This window comes from Dama dama, chromosome 16, assembly GCF_033118175.1.
Source record: "Dama dama isolate Ldn47 chromosome 16, ASM3311817v1, whole genome shotgun sequence".
Classification (NCBI taxonomy): domain Eukaryota; kingdom Metazoa; phylum Chordata; class Mammalia; order Artiodactyla; family Cervidae; genus Dama; species Dama dama.
Window position 1 is genome coordinate 13,367,790 of NC_083696.1, and position 20,811 is coordinate 13,388,600.

The 20,811-nt window shown below is 46.0% G+C and overlaps 1 protein-coding gene across 11 annotated transcripts in view; it reads left to right on the plus strand.

Annotated features, from left to right (window-relative positions):
- The window catches only part of EPB41L4B (erythrocyte membrane protein band 4.1 like 4B), a 140,665-nt gene that overhangs the window by 26,395 nt on the left and 93,459 nt on the right, over positions 1-20,811 (plus strand). For all 11 annotated transcript variants that reach the window (XM_061163456.1, XM_061163459.1, XM_061163462.1 and 8 more), the window contains one exon: positions 8,872-8,976. In XM_061163456.1, coding sequence (XP_061019439.1) covers positions 8,872-8,976 — 105 coding nt within the window. The remainder of the gene's footprint in view (positions 1-8,871; positions 8,977-20,811) is intronic.

The following is a 20,811-nucleotide window of genomic DNA, read 5'->3' on the forward strand; positions in this document are numbered from 1 at the left end:
TTTGTGACCCCATGGACTGCATCATGCCAGGCCTCCCTGTCCATCACCAACTCCCGGAGTTTACTCAAACTCATATCCATTGAGTCGGTGATGCCATCCAACCATCGCATCCTCTGTCGTCCCCCTCTCCTCTCGTCTTCAATCTTTCCCAGCATCAGGGTCTTTTCAGATGAGTCAGCTCTTTGCATCAGATGGCCAAAGTATCGGAGTTTCAGCTTCAACATCAGTCCTTCCAATGAACATTCAGGAGTAATTTCCTTTAGGATGGACTGGTTGGATCTCCTTGTAGTCCAAGAGACTCTCAAGAGGCCTGATAGTAGGCCTGATAGTAGTTACTCAAGAGGCCTGATAGTAGTTACCCCCAAATTAAAGAGTATTCAACCTGTGCTGTTTTAGGGTTTTTTACTGAGAGGGGGAGGTGTAATATTTGAAATGTCAGGTGAAACCAATTTTCAGGGCTGCCAGGATCAAGTAATTTTAGTGTCCAGGCTTTATTCAGTGCTTTGAGGAGTAAAGGTGAAGGTCTCTCTTCAGCTGACCACTGAGTCACATGTTGTAGGCATGCTTAGAAGCAGCGATAGGGAGGCAGAAACTGAGGTCATCAGAAGGTGTTAGGTGTTCCACACTGATTGCAAGAAGGTTTGTAGGATCATGGCTGTTGGGGCCATTTAATTCTCACAGCAGAAACAAATGAGAGCTTTGACTGTCTGCCCAAAGATGGTTTATCAGCCTGGAACCAGCTGATCGACAGGTAATAAGGGAGCACAGTCTCAGTGTTTTAGATTGATCGCTCCATCTCTGGAAGCTATTGTGGCAGTGCTCTGTGCAGGAACTGTTAAGCCAATAATTTACCCGCCCAGGCCTCGTGTCCCACGTGGAGAGCCCTGCACCCCTGGTTGGAAGAGAACTCCATCCACACTGCTTCCTTTCACTGACTTGCACACCAAAACAACACTTTCTTCCAAGACTGTTCTTACTTCCTTGTTGACCAAAATTAAGGGCAGTGGTTGCTTCCTTCGATTTCTAAGAGGTGGTTAGCCAGGCAGGTCAGGAAATTAGTAACACGTACTCTGTTTTACCAAAATTGAATTTCCAGGAGCTGCCCAGACTCTTGGTGTCCCCCACAGACAGTACCTTGGCTTCTGGGTTAGTGTGTGAGTGAATCAACTACTTTCCATTCTGCCCCGACTTCCCTGCCTCCAAACGGAATGGGAATTGCCCCCCACCTCCCACCAGGAGGCCTGCTGGTGTTTGATCTTGTGGCCCTGTCTCCCAGCTGTAGCCAAGACCGTGCACGAAGCATGCTTTCTGCAGCCGTGTGTTGAATTGGGCTTAAGAAATATTTCTTCTTTGCTGGCTGGACACGTTGCATGTGTTTGGAGCCAAAGAGGTGAATGAACTGACTGGAGAAGTAGTGGGATGAGATGGAAGGAACTCTGTCCTAGGAATCCAAAAGGCTGGGTTCTGATTCTTGGCCTGCCACTTGTGAGCAGTAGGAATTTGGTCATGTTGATCTCTCTGAGGCTCAGGCTCTTTCTTTGTAAACTGGGGTCATGGAACCTTGGTAAACATGGAAGCCTTCTTCAACTGGCAGGTGGAATTTATAAGCTCGACAACCTGGCCTTCAATCCAGCAGATTAGGGATCCTCTGCATTGTCTTTGCATCAGTAGATTTCAGTTTTGAGTCACCAGATCTTACTGATGGCTGAGCTGCTGTTTCTCACTTAGGATGAAATTTCAAGGTAACTTTATTAGGTAATTTCAGATATTTGTGTTTATGACATCCTGGTGTGAACAGTGTATATTTCTTTCTTTCTTTCTTTCTTTTTTTTTTTTTAACAGTGTATATTTCTTTGTGATGACTTAGTAGTGATGGCAGTGGGACCATAGACCCCTGGCCCCTCTGTGTACACATGCAGGTTCAGAGAAAAGTAGCAAGTTATCAAGTCTGGGGGTAAGGGTAGGAAGTAGTAACTAACCATGAAATTAGCACTTCCTAAAGGCAGTTGAAAGATGCCTTGAGGCAGGTACCTTCTGGGAACCAATGGCCAGGAAGACCACTGGTGAGAACGGTTAGAGTCCTGAGAGCTGTTTAAACAAGGGGTGGTTAAGAAAGGAAGGAGTTGATCTCTAAGAACTAACATGGGTTTACTCAAAATCCCAAAGCCAGGCTAGCCTCTTTTCCTTTCAATGGGATTACTAGATCATGTATTTGTTCAGTTCAGTCACTCAGTCGTGTCCGACTCTGCGATCCCATGGACTACAGCACGTCAGGCTTCCTTGCCTATCATCAACTCCCGGAGCTTGCTTAAACTCATGTCCATCGAGTTGTTGATGCCATCCAACCATCTCATCCTCTGTCGTCCCCTTCTCCTCCTGCTTTTAATCTTTCCCAGCATCAGGGTCGTTTTCAATGAGTCAATTCTTTGCATCAGGTGGCCAGAGTATTGGAGTTTCAGCTTCAGCATCAGTCCTTCCAGTGAATATTCAGGACTGATTTCCTTTAGGATTGACTGGTTTGATCTCCCTGCAGTCCAAGGGACTCTCAAGAGTTTTCTCCAACACCACAGTTCAAAAGCATGCATTCTTTGGCGCTTGGTTTTCTTTAGAGTCCAACTCTCACATCCATACATGACTACTGGAAAAACCATAGCTTTGATTAGATGGACCTTTGTCGGTACTTGTTCAGCATTTGGCAAAAAAAAAAAAAAAACACATTGTGTTATTCCTGTGGACATGTGAGAGAAATAAGGTTTGGATGAAAGTGATAGTAATTCCTTTGTGTGTATAGGACATTGCAGTTGACAGCGGATGCTTGTTTGCTTTCTTTTTTATTAATGCAGTGACTTAGCAGGGTGGATAGGGTAGAGGAGAGCACCCGTTTTTCAGATGGAGAAGCTGGGACTCGGCATGGGAGTTGGCTAAAGTCAAGTCATATTGCTAGAAAAGAAATCGAGCTGGTTTTCCAACCCAACATTTTGGCCTCTAAGAGTCCCAGGGTGTGGCTCCACCTTGGGACAACTGTGTGTGTTTATACCAGTTTGAGGCCACCATCAGATGGTCACCTTAATACTTAGAGCTAAAGAAAGACTCTACCCCTACTCCCACCCTCTCCTCCACCTCCGCCCTCTGTCCCTCTGTGCTTATCAAGTTTCCATATGTTATAAAACATAAGGTCAATAATTGATAAATGGAGTGATAACCTTGGACCACTCAAGGAACTCTTGCTGTGGCCCACAGATGGGGTGATGTGGCCTGAGCTGTAATGGAGAGGAAAGAGAGAGCCTTCCGAAGATGGGTGCAGAGGGACTTGCCCTCTGATGAATGTGGAGCCGGTGGATGGAGGGGAGAGAGCCTCGTGTGCCTCCAAGGCCCCTGAAATCCTTTCTCTGCCCAGATGGCATGCTTTCCACCACCTAGCATGTACACGCTTGACTGGCAGTCTCACACACAGCTTATTTCCTCCTTTCAAGCCTACCTGGGATGCACAGCATTGGATGCTATGGAGACTAATGAGATTTGGATGGCTGGCCTTCTATCTTCTTTGTTCTTCCAGGACCACTGTTGACTTATTACATTGCACGTGGGTCAGGCTGCAGTGAGACGTTGCCCGTTGCATCTTATCTGAGAGGGTCAGGCTGGTTCATTTATCTGTGGGACAGTTAAGACATCAGCTGTCCAGCAGTCTTCCTTATTGGGACCTTGGCTGGGAACCAGCAGATAGACTAAATCGGAACCTCTGACTGGCCAGCAAAGGTATCACAATGTCCATACCTTTCCCTGCTGGCTGCCTGCCTGACCCTGTCTTTAGCTGGCAACCCGGTACTCTAATTTTACATGGTTTTAATGTGCATGGTTATTTTTAGCTCCTGTCAGATCAGAAAGAGCTGCTATCGAGAGACACTGTCTCCAAACCACTAGTTGCTGGTCCTTGTGAAAAGTGATGTGTTGAGATGGGAGGCAGAAAAACTAGGTGATGTGGATGAAAGAACTCAAGGGTAGAGCTCTCTAGATCCTGCTGTGTTTGGGGGCAACTCTCCATACGTGTCTTGTAGTTGGATTTCAAGATGGTGATCAGAACTTTGAAAGATTTTACACTGAGTATATTCAGCTTGGGAAGGCAGGGAGATAAAGTGGTACTGTGACCCATGGGCTCGGGTCTTAAGCTTTTTAGGCTGACTTGGTTCCCCAAGAAGAATTTGTTCTTCTGTAGTTTCCTCTAGCTGCTCCTTCCAGACTTTGTGACCCTGGTGTACCCCATTGTCTGGAAGAGTGACTGGCATTTGATGAGCAGTTGATAAACATTTGTTGAATGAGTGAGTGAATGAATTCATCACAGAGAGGGCGACTTAGTTAACGATGAGGCAACAGGATCAGCCTCTAGTCTTGTCACATTAACTGATCTCCTTTTGTAATCACTTGATGGCACTTCATGTAATAGCCACAAAATCGTGTTTAGGTAAATGGCCTTGGAAGTACAGGACAGTTCCCTAGATACTTGTTCATGGAAAACTTAATTTGAAAAGATTTTAATGAGTGTATTGTCATTTTTAGGTCTGCTGCTTGGGAAATATCAGTCTGTTTTTTGTGCTTTAGCATGGCCCCTCCAGAAGATCCATTTCATGGCCCTAGACCCTACACATCCCCCATCCATCCATCTTGTCCATCCATCCTCTTTGGGAGGAGTGAGAGATGGTTGATTCAAGTACTGTGGTCTTGATCCTCCTGTCTTCAGCCCCCTGGGACCTCTGTTTCAAGGACTTTTCTATTCATTCCAGCCCTCATAATTTCATCAGACTCTTTTTAGACCCAGTAAGGGCCACTGGGAATTCCCTCTTCCAGCAGAAGAGACCAAAGAGTGTACTTGTTCGGGAGGTGAGTGGGGGTGGTGTTTATAGGTGAGTAAAAATTGTACATATTACCCTCCAGACTCTGCTGTCTGCCACCTCCATGTCCAGCCCGAGTGAGGGTCTACCAGTAAGAGGAGCCCATCTTACATTGGCAGAAGGACCCACTACCCCTAGAAAGGTTATTTTCCCAACCACCACCTTGAGCTACTTCTAAATTAAGAGCCATTTTAGAAAGACATCAGAAAAATAAAATTTGGAATGACCTAGGCAAAGACTTTGGCTAACCCCCCTCAGTTTACATTTGCGGAACTGTGCTTTTTTGAATTCAGACCCTGGGAGTGTTAAGATTATGTACCTGGATGGTAAACCCTGAACCCAAAGACCCAGGTGGGGAGTAGGTTGGATTTGGGGTCAGTTGAGTTTTAGTGGCCCTGTATATTCAGGGGACCATGGCCAGGTCTGATTCGCAGCCATGGGGGGAAGTCGAGGGTGGCCATATGGATTGGGGGAGATTATGAATTGCTTTAAGGTTGCAATTAGTGGTGCGTCTGGGACTAGAAGTCTCTTGCTTCCTCGCAGCCCAGTTGTTTCTGCCATATCCTGCTGCTAAAGCTTTACTCTGACTAGTTCTTTCCCGCTAGGAAACCCGCTAATGAAGCCTTGGCACCGTGCTAATAGGTGTTGCATGGGGCCGGTAGCACTGGATAGTAATTGGAAAAAATACCTGCAGAGAATGGATTGTTATGGGCAAGGAGGAAGAGTGCCAGAATTGTGATTTTTTTTTTTTTTAACTTTGTATTTGTTGCCTAACAACTGCCAAAAGATCAGTGTTAAAGAAAACTTGGAAAATAAACCATCCATCGTGTCTCCATGCTAACGCAACTGTTGTAATTTTTGCCACTCTCCTGTTTTTATCAAGTAGTCCATGTGCAGTACATACATAGATTTATGTAGCTGGAATTGCAGTTTTCTGTTCCGTTGTGCTCTGTTTAGTGAACGTTTGTCGTAAGAATTTTCCATAGTTCTGTCTCATCATCATTCTCTTTTGTAACAGCCGAATAGCATTCTTACGTGCTGATGGGCCCCAGTGCTGTGTCCTGCGATTGGAATTTTGCTTGTTTCTCCTTTTCGCCCGCCCCCAGTCCCGCCCTATTTCTCCACTAGATTCATTTACAGAGAATGTCACTGCATGTCGAGCCTCCTGGAATCTTGTGTTGAATTGTTGCTTTCAGAGGAGTATTTCCGGGAAGGAAGGAGACTGTAATTCATTGATGAAGTTTTTATTTTATTTTTTTAAAACTTTTTGTTATCGTTGTTATTTATATAACACAAATAGAGACGTACAAAGGAAACAAAGGTACAGTTGAATGAGCTACTAGAAAGTAGACAGACACCCTGGTACCATCACCCACATCAAAAGCTGGAACCCTGCCAGCCAGCCGGAAGTCCACGGTTGTTGCCTCCTCCCAGCCCCATGCCCCACCCCAGGAGCAACACCTACCCTGACTTTATTGTAATCACTTCTCTACTGTCTTTCTAAGATTGCTCACCCAAGTGTGCATCCTTGGATACTGCAAGTTAAGCTTGGCTGTTTACAAATATCTTTTAAATCTCTTTCAATCTGTACGTGTCCTCTCTATCTCTTCTCTCCCCTATATTCTGCTTGTTGAGGAAACTGGGTCATTCGTCCTGAGGAGTTTCTAGAATTTCCCACAGGCCGGATCTTGCCAATTGTGGTTCTTTGTAGTTTAGAACATTCCTCTGCATTTCCTACAGTTGGATCTAGTGGTTTAACCATTCCCCAGGTAGATTTCTTTTTTTTTTTTTTCCTGTGGAAAGAGGTGTGGGGGAGCAAGATCATACCTTGGGTGGTCGGATGTTTTTCACCTGGTTATCTGTCTCCTGTTGCAATGTTAGTAGCTACTGGCATCCAATACTTAGAGCCTGCCATTCATTAGACGCTACAAAATTGTGTTATCACAGTTTCGTTATTCTTTCTTCATTTATTTGCTGGAATACTGCTCTAAAGAAAAACTCTGGCTCTCTGCTATTTTTAGTAGTTTATTTATAGAGATTCACATACCATACATTCACCTATCTGAAACATACAAATTTAGTGGGTTTTAGTATATTCATAGAGTTGCACATCTATGACCATGGTCAATTTTAGAACACTTCATTAACCAACCCCCCCAAATCCTGTTCATCTTTGCTGTCACCCCATATACCTGGCAGTCCTAAGCAGTTACTAATTATCAATCTAATTTCTGTCTCTAGACTTAATGTTCTGGACATCTCAAATAATATGTGGTCACTTGTAACTTATAACCAGGTTCTTTCACTTAGTATAATGTTTTCAGAGTCCATCAGTGTTGTAGCATGTATCAGAACTTTATTCCTTTTTATGGCCAAATAATATTTCATTGTAGGATATGCTACATTTTGTTTATCCATTCATTAATTGATAGACATTCAGGTTGCTTCCACTTTGGGGCTATTATGAATAATGCTGCTGTGAACATTTTTGTACCAGTTTCTGTGTGAGCATGATGTTTTCATTTTTCCTTGGATATTTACCTAGAAGTGGAATTGCTGTGTCAAATGGTAACTCTTATGTTTAACTGTTTAAGAAGTTGCCAGGCTTCTTTTCTAAATTAGCTACACAATTTGACATTCCCATCAGCAATATAAGAGGGTTCCAATTTTTCCAACATTGGTTATCTGTCTTTTTTTGTTATAGCCCTCCAAGTGGGTGTGAAGTGTCTAATTGTGGTTGTGATTTGCACTTCCCTGATGACTGATGATGTTGAGCATCTTTTGATATGCCTGTTGGCTGTTCATCTCTCTTAGGTGAACTATCTCTCTCTCTCTCTATCTGTGTGTGTGTGTGCTCTGTCACTTGGTCAGGTCTGATTCTTTGAGACCCGCTTGTAGCCCACCAGGCTCCTCTGTCCATGGGATTCTCCAGGCAAGAATACTGGAGTGGGTTGCCATTTACCTCTCCAGGGGATCTTCCCAATCCAGGGGCCGAACCCCCATCTCCAGCACTGCAGGTGGCTTCTTTACCACTGTGCCACCCAGGAAACCCTCATCTCTATATATCCTTGACCTGTGTTTAAATTTGTCTTTTTATTATTGAGTTGTAATAATTCTTTATGTGTTCTAGAGAAGTCCCTTATCAGAAGTATGCTTTGTAAAATTTTCTTCCATTCTGGATTGTCTTTTTTATTTTCTTGATATCTTGATGTTCTTTGAAGCGTAAAAGTTTTACATTTTGATGATGTCCAGTTTGTTTTTTCTTTTGTTGCTTGTGCCTTTGGTGTCTTACCTAAGAAACTTTTGCCTAATCCAGGGTCATGAAGATTTTCATGTATGTTTTATTCTGAGTTTTATAGTTTTAACTCTTACATTTAGGTCTTTGATTCATTTTCAGTTAATTTTTGTATATGCTGTCATCTACTCTTTGGTTTGTCTTTCCTGGTGGCTCAGTGGAAAGGAATCTGCCTGCAATGCAGGAGATGAGGGTTTGATTCCTGGGTTGGGGAGAACCCCTGGAGAGGTGAATGGCAACCCACTCCAGTATTCTTGGCTGAGAAATCCCATGGAGAGGGGAGCCTGGCAGGCTGCAGTCCATGGGGTCGCAAAAGAGTGGGACGTGTCTTAGCGACTAAACAACAGCAACTCTTTGGTTTCCTAGTGCTCCAGCTAAAGGCAGGATCAACGCTTGACCTTTTTTTTTTTTCTATTTACTAACCATTTATCATAATAAGGTGTTGGTTCCCTAATCATCCTATAAAGTAGTAGTTTGGTGGAATTTTCTTGTCATCATGTATGCTTTAGATTTAATCATGAGTTTGTATTATAATAAAAAATAATTGCATTTAAACAAATTTGTGTACTCTGACACATATGTGTATGATAAAGAGAGGAAAGTGATTTTGTTGTTTGGTTTTTTTTAAAAAAAATCTTTTTTCTTATCCACTGTCACCTCCTAAAATTTCATCTACCCTTTATCTTCCAGAAACATGCCAAAGGCCAGGATTTGTTTGATCAGATTGTGTATCACTTAGACCTGGTGGAAACAGATTACTTTGGCCTCCAGTTCCTCGACTCTGCCCAGGTTCCGGTAAGTATTCCTTTGATTCCTTACATGATGGACTGGGTAATCACAGGTCCACGGTTACTAGAAATTGGTAGAGAAAGATAGGAGTAAAACTGCATTACTGTTGGGGTGAAGAGCCTTGGGGTGGAGATGCTGGCACCCACGTGAGGTGATGCATCCATGACACCCCACCCCGGAGGTGTCCAGTGTCTTGTTGCACGTGGAGATCTGCTAGGGAGACATTTCCAAGCACGAGGATGCAGTGGAGGCACATCTCTAGAGGAGGTAGAAAGAAATCTCATTATAAGAATTCTTCTGGGGATGCTGTGTGTATTTTTAACTAGCAGAAGAGGCTGTGCCACCCTCTTCTCGTGGACTCTTGCCAGGTGTAGAGAGCAGGTGCTGGGAGCACAGCTGAATCGCAGCCAGGCTTAGTGGACTCTGGCGCCGGGTGGTCCGAGCAGGTCTTGGCATCGCTCGAGAGCCATCTTGCAGGCTCCAGGAGGTTGTGTTTGGTCAGCAAAGACTTCCCTCACTTTGCCTGAGACAGAACTGTCCATAGTGGAGGTGCCTGAGTAAGTGAACTCAACACAGCTCAGAACCACTTTTTTGTTTATTTTTATTTCTTTATCTATTTTATAATTGACCTACAATTCTATGTTAGTTCCTGTTACACAAGATGGTAGTTCGATATTTCTGTACACTTGTAAATGATCACCACAATAAGCCTATTTACAACCTGTTGCCATACAAAAATATTACATAGTTACTGACTATATTCTCCTTGCTGTACATTTCAGACTTGTGACTCATTTATTTTGCAACTACTGGATGTTTGTACCTCTTAATCACCTTCACCTATTTTTTTCTCCTTCCTTCCCTCCTGGCAACCACCTGTTTGTCCTCTGTATCTATAATTCTGTTTCTATTTTGTAATGTTTGTTCATTTGTTTCTTAGACTCCACACATAAGTGATATCATACCATATTTGTCTTTCACTGTCTGATTGATTTCACTTAGCATAATACCCTCTAGATCCATTCACGTTGTCACAAATGGCAAGATTTCATTATTTTTTATGGCTGAGTAGTATTCTGACATGTATGTTTAGATACCGCATCTTCTTGATCCATTCATCTATTGATGGGCACTTGGGTTGCTTGCATATCTTAGCTACTATAAATAACAATGCAATGAGCGTAAGAGCACGTATATCTTTGCTCATTAGTGTTTTTGTTTTCTCTGGATAAATATACAGGAGTGGAAGTGCTCGATCATATAGTAGTTCTGTTTTTAATTTTTTGAGGACTCTCCATACTTTTTCCCATAGTGGCTGCATCAGTTTACATTCCCACCAATAAACAGTTCACGAGGGGTCCCTATTCTCCATATCCTCGCCAATACTTGTTTTTGGTTGTGTTTTTGATAATAGCCATTCTGACAGGTGTGAGGTGATGGGTCCCTCATTGTGGTTTAGATTTGCATTTTCCTGATAGTGATGTTGATCATCTTTTCATGTTTTCTGTTGGCGATCTGTGTCTCTTCTTTGGAAAAATGTCTATTCAGATCTTCTACCCATTTCTAAATAGGATCGTGTGGATATTTTTGATGTTGAGTTGTAGGAGATCTTCTTGTATTTTGGACATTAATCCCTTATCAGATATGTCGCTTGTAAAGATCTTCTCCCATTCAGTAGGTGGTGTTTTTATTTTGCTGATAGTTACCTTTACGGTGTAAAAGCTTTTTAGTTTGGTATAGTTGCATTTATTTTTCTTTGTTTCCCTTGCCTAAGGAGACATATTAAAAAAATACTACTAAGATTATTGTCAAAGAGCATACTGCCTATGTTTTCTTCTGGAAGTTTTATGATTTCAGGCCTGATATTTAAGTCTTTAATCCATTTTGAATTTATTTTTGTATGTGGTATGAGATAGAAGTTGTTTGATTCTTCTACCTATAGCTGTACAGATCTCCCAACACCATTTATTGAAGAGGCTGTCTTTGCTGCATTTTATATTCTTGCCTTCTTTGTTGTTGATTAATTGATCATATAAATGTGAGTTCATTTCTGGGCTCTCTGTTCCATTGAGCTATGTGTCCGTACTAGACTGTTTTGATCATTGTAGCTTTGTAGTATAGTTTGAAATCAAGGAATGTCATACTGTCAGCTTTATTCTTTTAAAAAGCAAGAAAGACTTCAGAGTTTCCATTCCCAGTAGAATCTAGCTTTGGGTTTCAAAAAGAATTTATTCAGCAATCTAAAATATTTACTGAGTGCATGTTGTGCACTAGGTCCTGTTCTAAGCAGTGGATAATGCCGTGTATGTATGTAATACCTGCGTAATATGACAGGTGGTAATAAGGGTTAAGAAAAATAAAGCAGAGTGAGGAGATAGAGGAAGGGGCAGTGCTATTTTAGACAGAGTATGAAAGGGTGAGTTCTCGGCTAGGAGATATTTGAACTGAGCCCTGGAGCTCCTCCTGTGTAGCTAAGCCTTTCTACCTGAAAGACACTTTTTAATTACTTCCTGGGGCTATGCATGATGGTTGTAAGGAGATACTCAAAGTTGATGCCTGGAAATTGGGTCTACCTGAGATGGATGTTGTGGTGCTCAGTCTGCGGTGATGGAGTGCAGCCAGGGCTTAAGTGTGCCTGGGTTACAGTGCCTGCTGGGCAGATGTGTCCCCCTGCACCCACTGGATGCCCCCTCTACACCACCAACTTCTTCCCCCCCTTCAGAACCTCCTGTCTGCCTGCAGCCCACTCCCTTACCCTTGACTGTTGCCATGAGCATCCTGCTGCCTCCTTGGGTTCGTGGTCCTGATTCCTTCCTGTGAGCTGGAGGCGCTCCCTTTGGCCCCTGAGGCTCAGGGACACCACCCCGTGTCCCCTCCACCGTGTACTTCTGCTTCCTTCAGGTTGGACCACTCAGTGCTGCACCCTCTGACCTCAGCACTCTCTTCCCATCCTTCAAGGCCTCAAGTGCCCATTTTCCTCCTCCCCAGGCAAACTCAGAACTCAAGTTGTTGATACCTCTAAATATTCCAGACCTGGTTTCCTCTCGCTGAAGTTTCGTTTGAGTAGACCTCACCCAAATGCAGCTTGGGTCCTGTCACTGTCCATTCACTCCAAGATCCAGGATTCTGTTGTTTCTTATCCTTTTGCCAGGATAAGATCCAGGATTCTGTTGTTTCTTACCCTCCTTCCAGTTCCTCCGCATGTGGCCTTGGCCCTCAACGACCCCCTCCTGCCCTGGTCTTCCTCCCCGCCCGGTCAAGCCTCAGGCATGTCCTTCGTGTCCCCATCTGCCCTTTGATTCTCCTGCCCCCGTGACTGTCCCCTGAACCCCCTTCGACACGCATGCGGGCCCATCTGCTTCCTCTGCTGCTTCTCCAGGACTGCCAGGCATTGCTGGAGAGCCATGGGCTGTGCCTTCTGGTCCAAGCACAGATCACAGGTTCAGTGAAATCCAAGCCCTGAGCTGTTCCTGGAGCCTCATGAACCCCCAGTGGGCCCTGAAGTACCCCAGGGCTCCCCTTCTGAGTCTGCACCACAGACCTCTAGTCTAGTCTCCATGGAGACTGTTCTCACGGGTGGCCTCACCTCCGGCTGAGAAGACTGAGGTCATGTAGCCCGAATGCCTTGAGTTTTCTCCCCTGCCCCTCAGAGTGTCCTTTTCTCTCTGTCCATTCTTTTTACTGCTTTCTCTTAAGGGACTTTGCCTGTTTCTCCAGCGTTTATACACCTGCATCCGAGTTCCATTTCCCGTTGCTTCCTCAGTGCTGAATTTAGAGTCCCCAGCATCTGACACTCGTCAGTCCTCCTCTTCCCAGAGCTGCTTTTCCTGTTGTCCGTTTGTATATGGTGTTTTTGGCTTCAGATTGTCTGTGGCCCAGGACTGAGTTCCGGCCCGAACCTTGCTCCTGGTCTGATGGGCTTTAGATAAGCCACCTTCTCGCCCTTGGCCTCGGTCTCCTCATCTGTAAAATGGGTTTGTTGGACCAAGAGCCCTTCTGGTTTTAATGTCCCGTGATTCTGAGACTAAAGGGGAGGCAGAGTACTGTCCCTCACATCTCCTCTAGTCAGAAGGGAGAAGACACCCATCCTTCTGCCTTGAGAGCCAAGTACCTGCTGCCCTGGTGGCGTGTCCTTAACCCCAGGTGACCACTCTCTGAAAACCACGGAGGTGACTCCGTTATGAAAGCCTTTGCTGTGGGCCTCTGCTCACTTGGCTGCTAGGCTTTCCCGCCTGCCGGTGATCAGGCCTCGTGCGGCAGGAGGGATGTTCACAGCGGGATCCAGGCATCCTTCCCAGGTCATACACCTGCAGGAGCCCAGACTCTGAAGGTGCTAAAGCCTTTCCAGCCTGCAGCTCTGTGAACATGGCGTGCTTCTCTGCCCTGCAAGAGCAGGTGCAGGGCCATTATCTGCCTGACTCTGAGGATCTGAGCCATGTGGAGCAGCGGGAGCTCCCAGCCCCCTTCTTCTCATCAGTCTGCCTTCCAGCTGGGGCTCATTGCAGGCTAGGCTCTGGTGATGTTGTGTTGTTGTTTAGTCACTTTGCTTATGCTGGTACAACTCCTGGAATGCCCTTTCTCATCCCGTTTAAGAGACTTCCCTGGTGGCTCAGACGGTAAAGCATCTGTCTACAATGCAGGAGACCTGGGTTTGATCCCTGGGTGGGGAAGATCTCCTGGAGAAGGAAATGGCAACCCACTCCAGTATTCTTGCCTGGAAAATCCCATAGACGAGCCTGGTAGGCTACAGTCCATGGGGTCGCAGAGTCGGACACGACTGAGTGACTTCACTTTCACTTCATCCCATTTAACTTCTGGCCATCCTTCAAGACCAACTCTGATGACAGCCCTGCCCTGAAATCCCAAAGTGTTTTTCCTCCTCTGTGTAAACCTGAGTTTATTTCGCCCTCCCTGGCAGTTTGCTTGTTTGGCCTCAAGATCATTATTTGTGTATGTGAGTAAACCTTTCAGATTAGATCCTAAGACTTAGGACCTTCTCCTCTTGACTCTTGGTAACAAGGCATACGACCTAGAACTTTAGTCTTTAGCCCCAGAAGGGACCTTAGGAGCCACTGGTCAAATTTCTCCCGTCTTCTGGGTGGGGAAACCCAAGCTCTTAGGCCTTGGCAAGTCACTGAGTGAGTCGCACAGCTCATGCACGAACCCAGGTTTTTACAACCTCAGGTTTAGGCACTCTTTTCAGTACACGGTACTCTGGAGCCCCAGGTTTCTTAGCACCAAGGTGGATGCAGTAACATCCATTTCGCAGGGAAACTGAGGGACCCTGTGAGTTAAGGGAGGAGAAAGGGCTTTGTAACCCATCATGGTTGTGGGTCTCTTCTTCCAGGTGGGCAGGCTCATAAGTCATCAGGCCCCCAGAGGTGATGCTCTGAGCTTGGCTGGAGCCTCAAGGCTGCCTTGCCTGTAGGAGAGGCCTTAGCAGTTTAGATGAGACCTTTTGGAAGGGTTCACTGAGCCACTGATTTTTTCCCTGGGGTCTAGGACGATGCAGTTGGTGTCAGGTGTAATAGATGGGGGCCAGGAAGGGAACGGTCCACTTGGCCAGTGGCTTACTGTGCCGTGGCAGAGGCTCCTGCCAAGAATGACATCCCCACCCAGCCCCTGATATGCATATCAGAGGGCTGGCAGTGGCAGAGCTCTTGGCACAACTCTCTGTGTCCCCAGCTCCCTGCAAAGAGCCAAGCCTGGTTTCCATAGAGTGCTGCCCAGCCCTGAAGCAAGGTCAAAGTCTATTGGCATTGCCTATTTTTAGCAGTTGAGACTGGGGCCTCCTCTTTCCTTTTTCTGTATTAAAGCAGGAATGCCACCCAGGAATCCATCTGTAGCTCTCGCTGGGCACAGCTCAAAGCAGGGGCACGGGTTCTATTTTTACTTATCAAAGCTGTCTTCTGAGAGCCCGAGCTCTGGCCTGCACCCACCCAGCTTTCTCCTGGCTGGTCTGGTAGGTGCTGTTTACTGGGTCCCCACTCTGACCTGAGACTGGCATCAAACCGAAGGCTTTATAGCACTCGTGTTTCATTATTCATCACTGATCCGTGAGGCAGACCCATTTCACAGATGATGAAGCCGCGGCTTACTCGGAACCTCACAAAGGTTAAAGTAGGGGATAGAGCCAAGGTCAGAACCTGGTCTATCAGTGCAGTGGCCAGCACTTTTCCACTGGCTTATACTGATTTCATGACACGTGGTAGTGTCAACCCCCCCACCTCTGGACACCTCCCCACCCTGCAACACACACACACAAAGAAAGCCATTCAGCGCTCTGTGACTTGGAGCTTTCTCAGTGGCCACCTCTGTGGTACATGGGTAGGCTGGGCAATGTCCCTGCTGGCCACAGTCTGATGGGGGAGACAGACAAGTGGTCGCTTGGAATACTGTGGGCTCAGTCCACTCACCTGTGAGCCTGGAGCCTGAGTGTCACTGGCGAGGTGATCAGACTCTCAGAGGGGGAGGGCGAACATGGGGAGGGCTGCAGTCACAGAGGACGAGATCACTTGGCCAGGCAGAGGAGTGGCAGGGATGTGGGGCAGGGCTCACCACTGCCCCACCAAGCGGGAGCCTCCATCCCGTCTTGGGGGCGGGTGTTCTACTGGGTAGGGGTAGCCATCCTGAGTCCCTTCCCAAGCCCACCCCAGCATGAAAAGAGAGCATCTTATGGCGATCCGTTTGGCCGCAAGGAATCCAGAAAAGGTGATTGGGCCTTTGTCTCAAGACCTGTGAGAGGTTTTCTCTCCGGTCTCTGCAGCATGGAATCAGGTAGATGGGTAATTAGGGCCCCACGGCTGCCCGGGGAGGTGGATGCACAGTCATGGTGACTGCTGGAAGGACTCGCAGAGGAACTGTTGTGGCTTCACTCCGACGGGTGCCTGGAATGTCACCCTGTTTGCGGACAAACCCTTCCTTGCATATGAATGGTTCATTAGTTTCCAGAGACAGGGAGTTGATTCTCTCGCCAGTGTCAGCAGACAGGTCAGTGCACTGACGGGGAAGCTAAGAGTGAGGGCACAGCCACACCCCAGGCGAGTGGCAGGGCTGGGACTTGAATTCTGCTCTTCCGCCTCTTTCTCAAAGACATGTCAAACAGCTCAAGAAATGCCCCAGGCCCCTCAGCAGCCTGCTTCTGAATGTTGGCAGAGCACGGGTTTCCCTGCCCACATGCAAATATCAGCAGTGAGTGGGAAACAGCTGATCAAGGGAAGTCTCTGTTTGGTTGTATAGTCACTAAGTCACGTCTGACTCTGCAGCCCGTGGACTGGAGCCCATCAGGTTCCTCTGTCCATGGGATTTTCCAGGCAAGGATACTGGTTGCCATTTCCTTCTCCAGGGGATCCTCCTGATCCAGGGGTCGAACCCACACCTCCTACATCTCCTGCATTGCGAGTGGATTCTTCACCACTGAGCCACCTGAGAAGGGAAAGGAAGAGGTCTCTGCAGTTGAGTTAAATGAACCCCCAAGGAAGTCTGGAGTGGCCGGTGTGCACATCAGGTTGATAGGACTTCCTTCTGAATGAGGATGAGACGAGAGCCCTCCCATAGGCAGAAAAGGAGTGTCAGACCGGGGTGTGTGGAGGCCCAGGGCATCGTGCTGACACTTGCTGAGTTAGAATCCTGCCTCACTAGTGCTGTGACGCAGAGTACCCCTTGCCCTTGCCATAGCCACCTTTCTCTACGCTGAGGCCTGAGAAGGCAATGGATGATACATAATATAATGCGTGTTTTTTCCAACACCACCAATATATGAATGCTTCAGGTAGATAGTGTCAGGTATCCCACAGGTTAAGGACTCAGTCATTCAAGACTCCCCACGTCCCTGCACCAGCTGCCCCCCACCCGATCCCCAAACACATGCTTCAGATACTAATCCCAAGTCCAAGTTGTCACCTGTGCTTCTAACCTACTGGCTATAGGTGAGTGGGAGGTTCCCAGACCCCCTCCTTGGGTATGATCAATTTTGCCAGAGCCAACACAGAACTCAGAAGAGCATTTAACTTACTAGGTTACCAGTTTATCATAAAAGGATGTAACTCAGGAATAGCCAGATGAGACAGATTCACAGAGCAAGGTATGGGGGGTGGGAAGGTGTGGAGCTTCTCTGACCCTCTGAACACATCACTCTTCCCAAATCTCCGTATGTTCACCAACCCTGAAGACCTCTGAACCTTGTCGTTTTGAGTTTTTACGGAGGCTTCATCACACAGACACTATTGATTAAATCATTGCCCATTGGTAATTGATTCAACCTCCAGTCCCTCTCCCCTTCCTGGAGATCGGGGGATGGGACTGAAAGTTCCTGCTCTCATGTGTTTGGTTCCCCAAGCAACCAGCCCCATCCCTAGGTGCTTTCCCAAAGAACCTCATTCACATAAACTCAGGTGTCATGGAAAGGGGTTTGTTAAGACACTTTTATTGCTGTTACCACTTAGGAAATTACAAGAGTTTTAGGGGCTCTGTGCCAGAAACTGATGAAGACCAAATATACATTTCTTATTATGAATCACAATATCACACACAATAGGCTCCAAAAGTGTTCGTTCTCTTCTTTCTCTTTATATCCTTTGGATGTGATTATCTCATATTCCTTCCAGCTCTAATTTAAATGCAAACTAGACACTTTTTACGAGCCAAGAAAATCTAGAGGTACTAGAAAGCCAGTTATGAGTTCCATCACTCAAACGTGCTGGCCCAGGGGTTGTTCCAGCAGAGTTTTTAGACCCTTGTCAAGCCCTGAGCCTCTCCTGTGATTCAAGTGCTCGTGTGTAGGTTTTAGACAATTAAATTCTATGGCCAGTCTCATGTATGTTATAATTCTAGAACTGATGTACAGTCAGAACAGATGGGCTTTGCCAGATCATCTCACATCTCAATTTACGGAAAGGATTTTGCCAGATGGACTTGGATGAGAAATTCAGATCAGAAACTACCTAATACCAATTAGAGCCTCTGAATTAAATATCTTGCCCTTTGAACTCAGAAACGCACCTGTTTCTTTCCAGTGACTGGTTTACTGGTCTGATAAGAGGGCTGGAACCATTTGTCTTGGTCTCTGCTGACAGGCGGCCTGGCTATATTTAGCCAGATGCAGGTGAATATCTGAGATAGGTCCTGCTGCTGCTAAATTGGGCTTCAAGCCAAGTACAGGATATGATTTGCTAAATGCCACACTGGGCCTGAGTACCCGGGGTCTTTAAGTCCCGGGGTGGTCTTGTGGGATTAAATACAGGTGATCAGGGTCTGGTCAGCCCCTGCAGCTAAGAAGGAAGTTGGGTCAGTTTGAACTGGTAGGACACAAGAGAGGTTTTATTATCTCGTTTTAGCATTGTGACTGGCTTTCTTATTGCCTCTGATGCAGATGAGCCAACCTGATCAGAACACCGCAGGGTCAAGGAGCTTTTTAAATGGAGCTGTTTCTGATTTTTTTCCCAGCTTTGTGAGCCCTAGACCTCCATCCTGGTAGGTCCTGCTCGGGGCAGGGCTCTGTGGCTGGTGACTTGGTGGGAAGGATGGAGGCTAGTGCACGAGGATGAGGGGAACTTCTTTAGCAGTGTGGCCAGAGGGAAGGGCTTTTGCTGTCCAGGAGGAGCATCCAGCCATGATCTGCCTGTCAGTTAACACCGGGCCATAGCCATCTGGCTCATAAACTCTGAAATTGCTGAAGATTTTACAGACCTCAGACAGCAGTCTTCACATGGGGTCGTGGATGTTGCAGGATCCCCAGGGTCATTATTAGGATATATTCTTGGGTAGGAGAGGATGCAGGGAAACTTCAGCATTAAATATTTAATGAGCACACTGGCAGCCTTTGGAAAACACTAATGATCTAGGATTCTGTATAATGATCTTGGGTGGAACCTGGGTATCTGTGACTGAAATGTGCAGCCAGGGTTGAAAACCCCAGCTGAGGAAATGATCCAGGCGGGGCCTGGATTAAGATTATAGTTTTAGACAGCAGAGGGAGAGGAACAGTGGGCTGAAATTTATTCTATTCCAAATATGATAAGGAGATGTGAGAAAGGAAAGAAATGGGACAAGCTCCTTTAAGCTCTGAGCCTCCGGAGCTAATAAGATTAGAGGCTGGTTGTGGGGTTCTGTTCCTTGCCTGGTATGGATAAATTCATTTGAAAGTGAGGCAAAGAACAGGTTTAGTCAAGCCATTACCATGATACTTACTTTGGCAGGAAAGTAAATATGTTGATTTATAAGTCCTTGTGTGTCCTCTTCCCAGGGGCTAAGGGTCCAGGACTTCAGCTTGGCTAAGGGGCAGCAATGAGACTTCTCTCTAATGAGACAAATTGATCATCAAAAACTACCCAATAGGCAAGTGGTGAATGAATAATAAAATTTGACAACCTGGCAGGCCCACCCCACCACACCCTCCGCTGTGAAAATAATGTTCTCATTAAAAGGAAGAAACTATGCAGAAAAGTGAAAAAGAAAATACGCAGACGTCATTCACAGTCCCACATTCAGAAATAACCTCTATAAATTCTTCTGGACATGTGTTGATAGGAAATAATAATTTTCTATAAAGGGATCCTACCTGCTTCCTGCCCCCACCCCCTCCATCTCACATTGTGCTATGGATCTCTTGCCACATCAATAAATTTAGGCCTAAATCAATTTTAAAGGCTGAATAGTATTTCACTACATGGAGGAGTCATTTTTTAATACGTCTTTGTTGATGGGCATTTAGGTCATTTCTCATTCAGAGCTTAACAATGAGATGAAGCACCCCGTGCTCAAGCCTTTGAGATCGGCATCCAGCTGTGGGGATCTGGGGCTTTTATCACTCGGTTGCCTCGCTGGGGAGCAGGGATGACAAAGCCCATGTCTCCCATTGCACCGCTCACAGCTTATTGTGTTATAATTCATCTCTTATTTGCTTTTGTGTTGCCTTATCCCTCTCCTCCCACAGAGTCTCGTAGTGGGCTGTTTGGTGAGGGGTGGCATACACGGTACTCACTTAGTCCCTCCTGTTTTCATTATGAGAATGTGCAGGGTTTAGATTGCTTCTCAAAGTATCTCGATGGTCAGCAGAATGACCTCTGATTCGGAACAGCTATTGAGAAACCCGCCCTCTGCTGTGTTGTTCCAACTGTTGTCCTAACAGCAGTGTTCCACATGTGCGGAGTTTCCTTAAAGGAGAGGAAAGTCCCTTTTTACCCCATTAAAAAAAAGTATGTTGACCATTTATTTATTTCTCAAGAATCTAATAAGGCCTGCTGGGTGGCCAGCTCCGTGTGTGGCACAGGAAACTAGGAGATGACTAAGTGCGTGGTCCTCGCCCTCCGAGGCGTATGTTCGCCTGGAGCGGCTCACGGTGTCCTGTTCGTAAATGTCTTTCATGGAAGTCAAGCTTCCAAGGCTCCTCGAGACTGTAGTGCCAACAACTTGGATGTTTCAGAGGGACTTTTATATGAGGGAAGTGGTTTTGTCATTTCCTCGCGTGGATAAGACTGAAGTGGTGTTTCTGGTGAAAGCTAGAGGAAGTTGAAACACCTTCATGGACCAGAGCAGAATTATCTCAGGCAAATTCCTTCCTGTCTTTCCATCATCAGTGTGGGTCATTTAAAGGGTCATGAATTTTGGTTGTTAATTTTAGACTTTAGGGGGACTGAGTCAAAAAACCCCTTCTATGAACAGAGACTTCTGGCAGCGTGGCTTATAGTCATTACTAGATTAGTGGAGACTTGGTTCTGTCATGAGAAAACTCAGGAGGAAAAGGCTGATGATGGCTCCACTGACTTGAAGGGACTTTATAGATCAATTAGGTAAAGGGTTTTAGGTTATTTTCAGCACCTCTTTGGAAAGCTAATTCTTCCC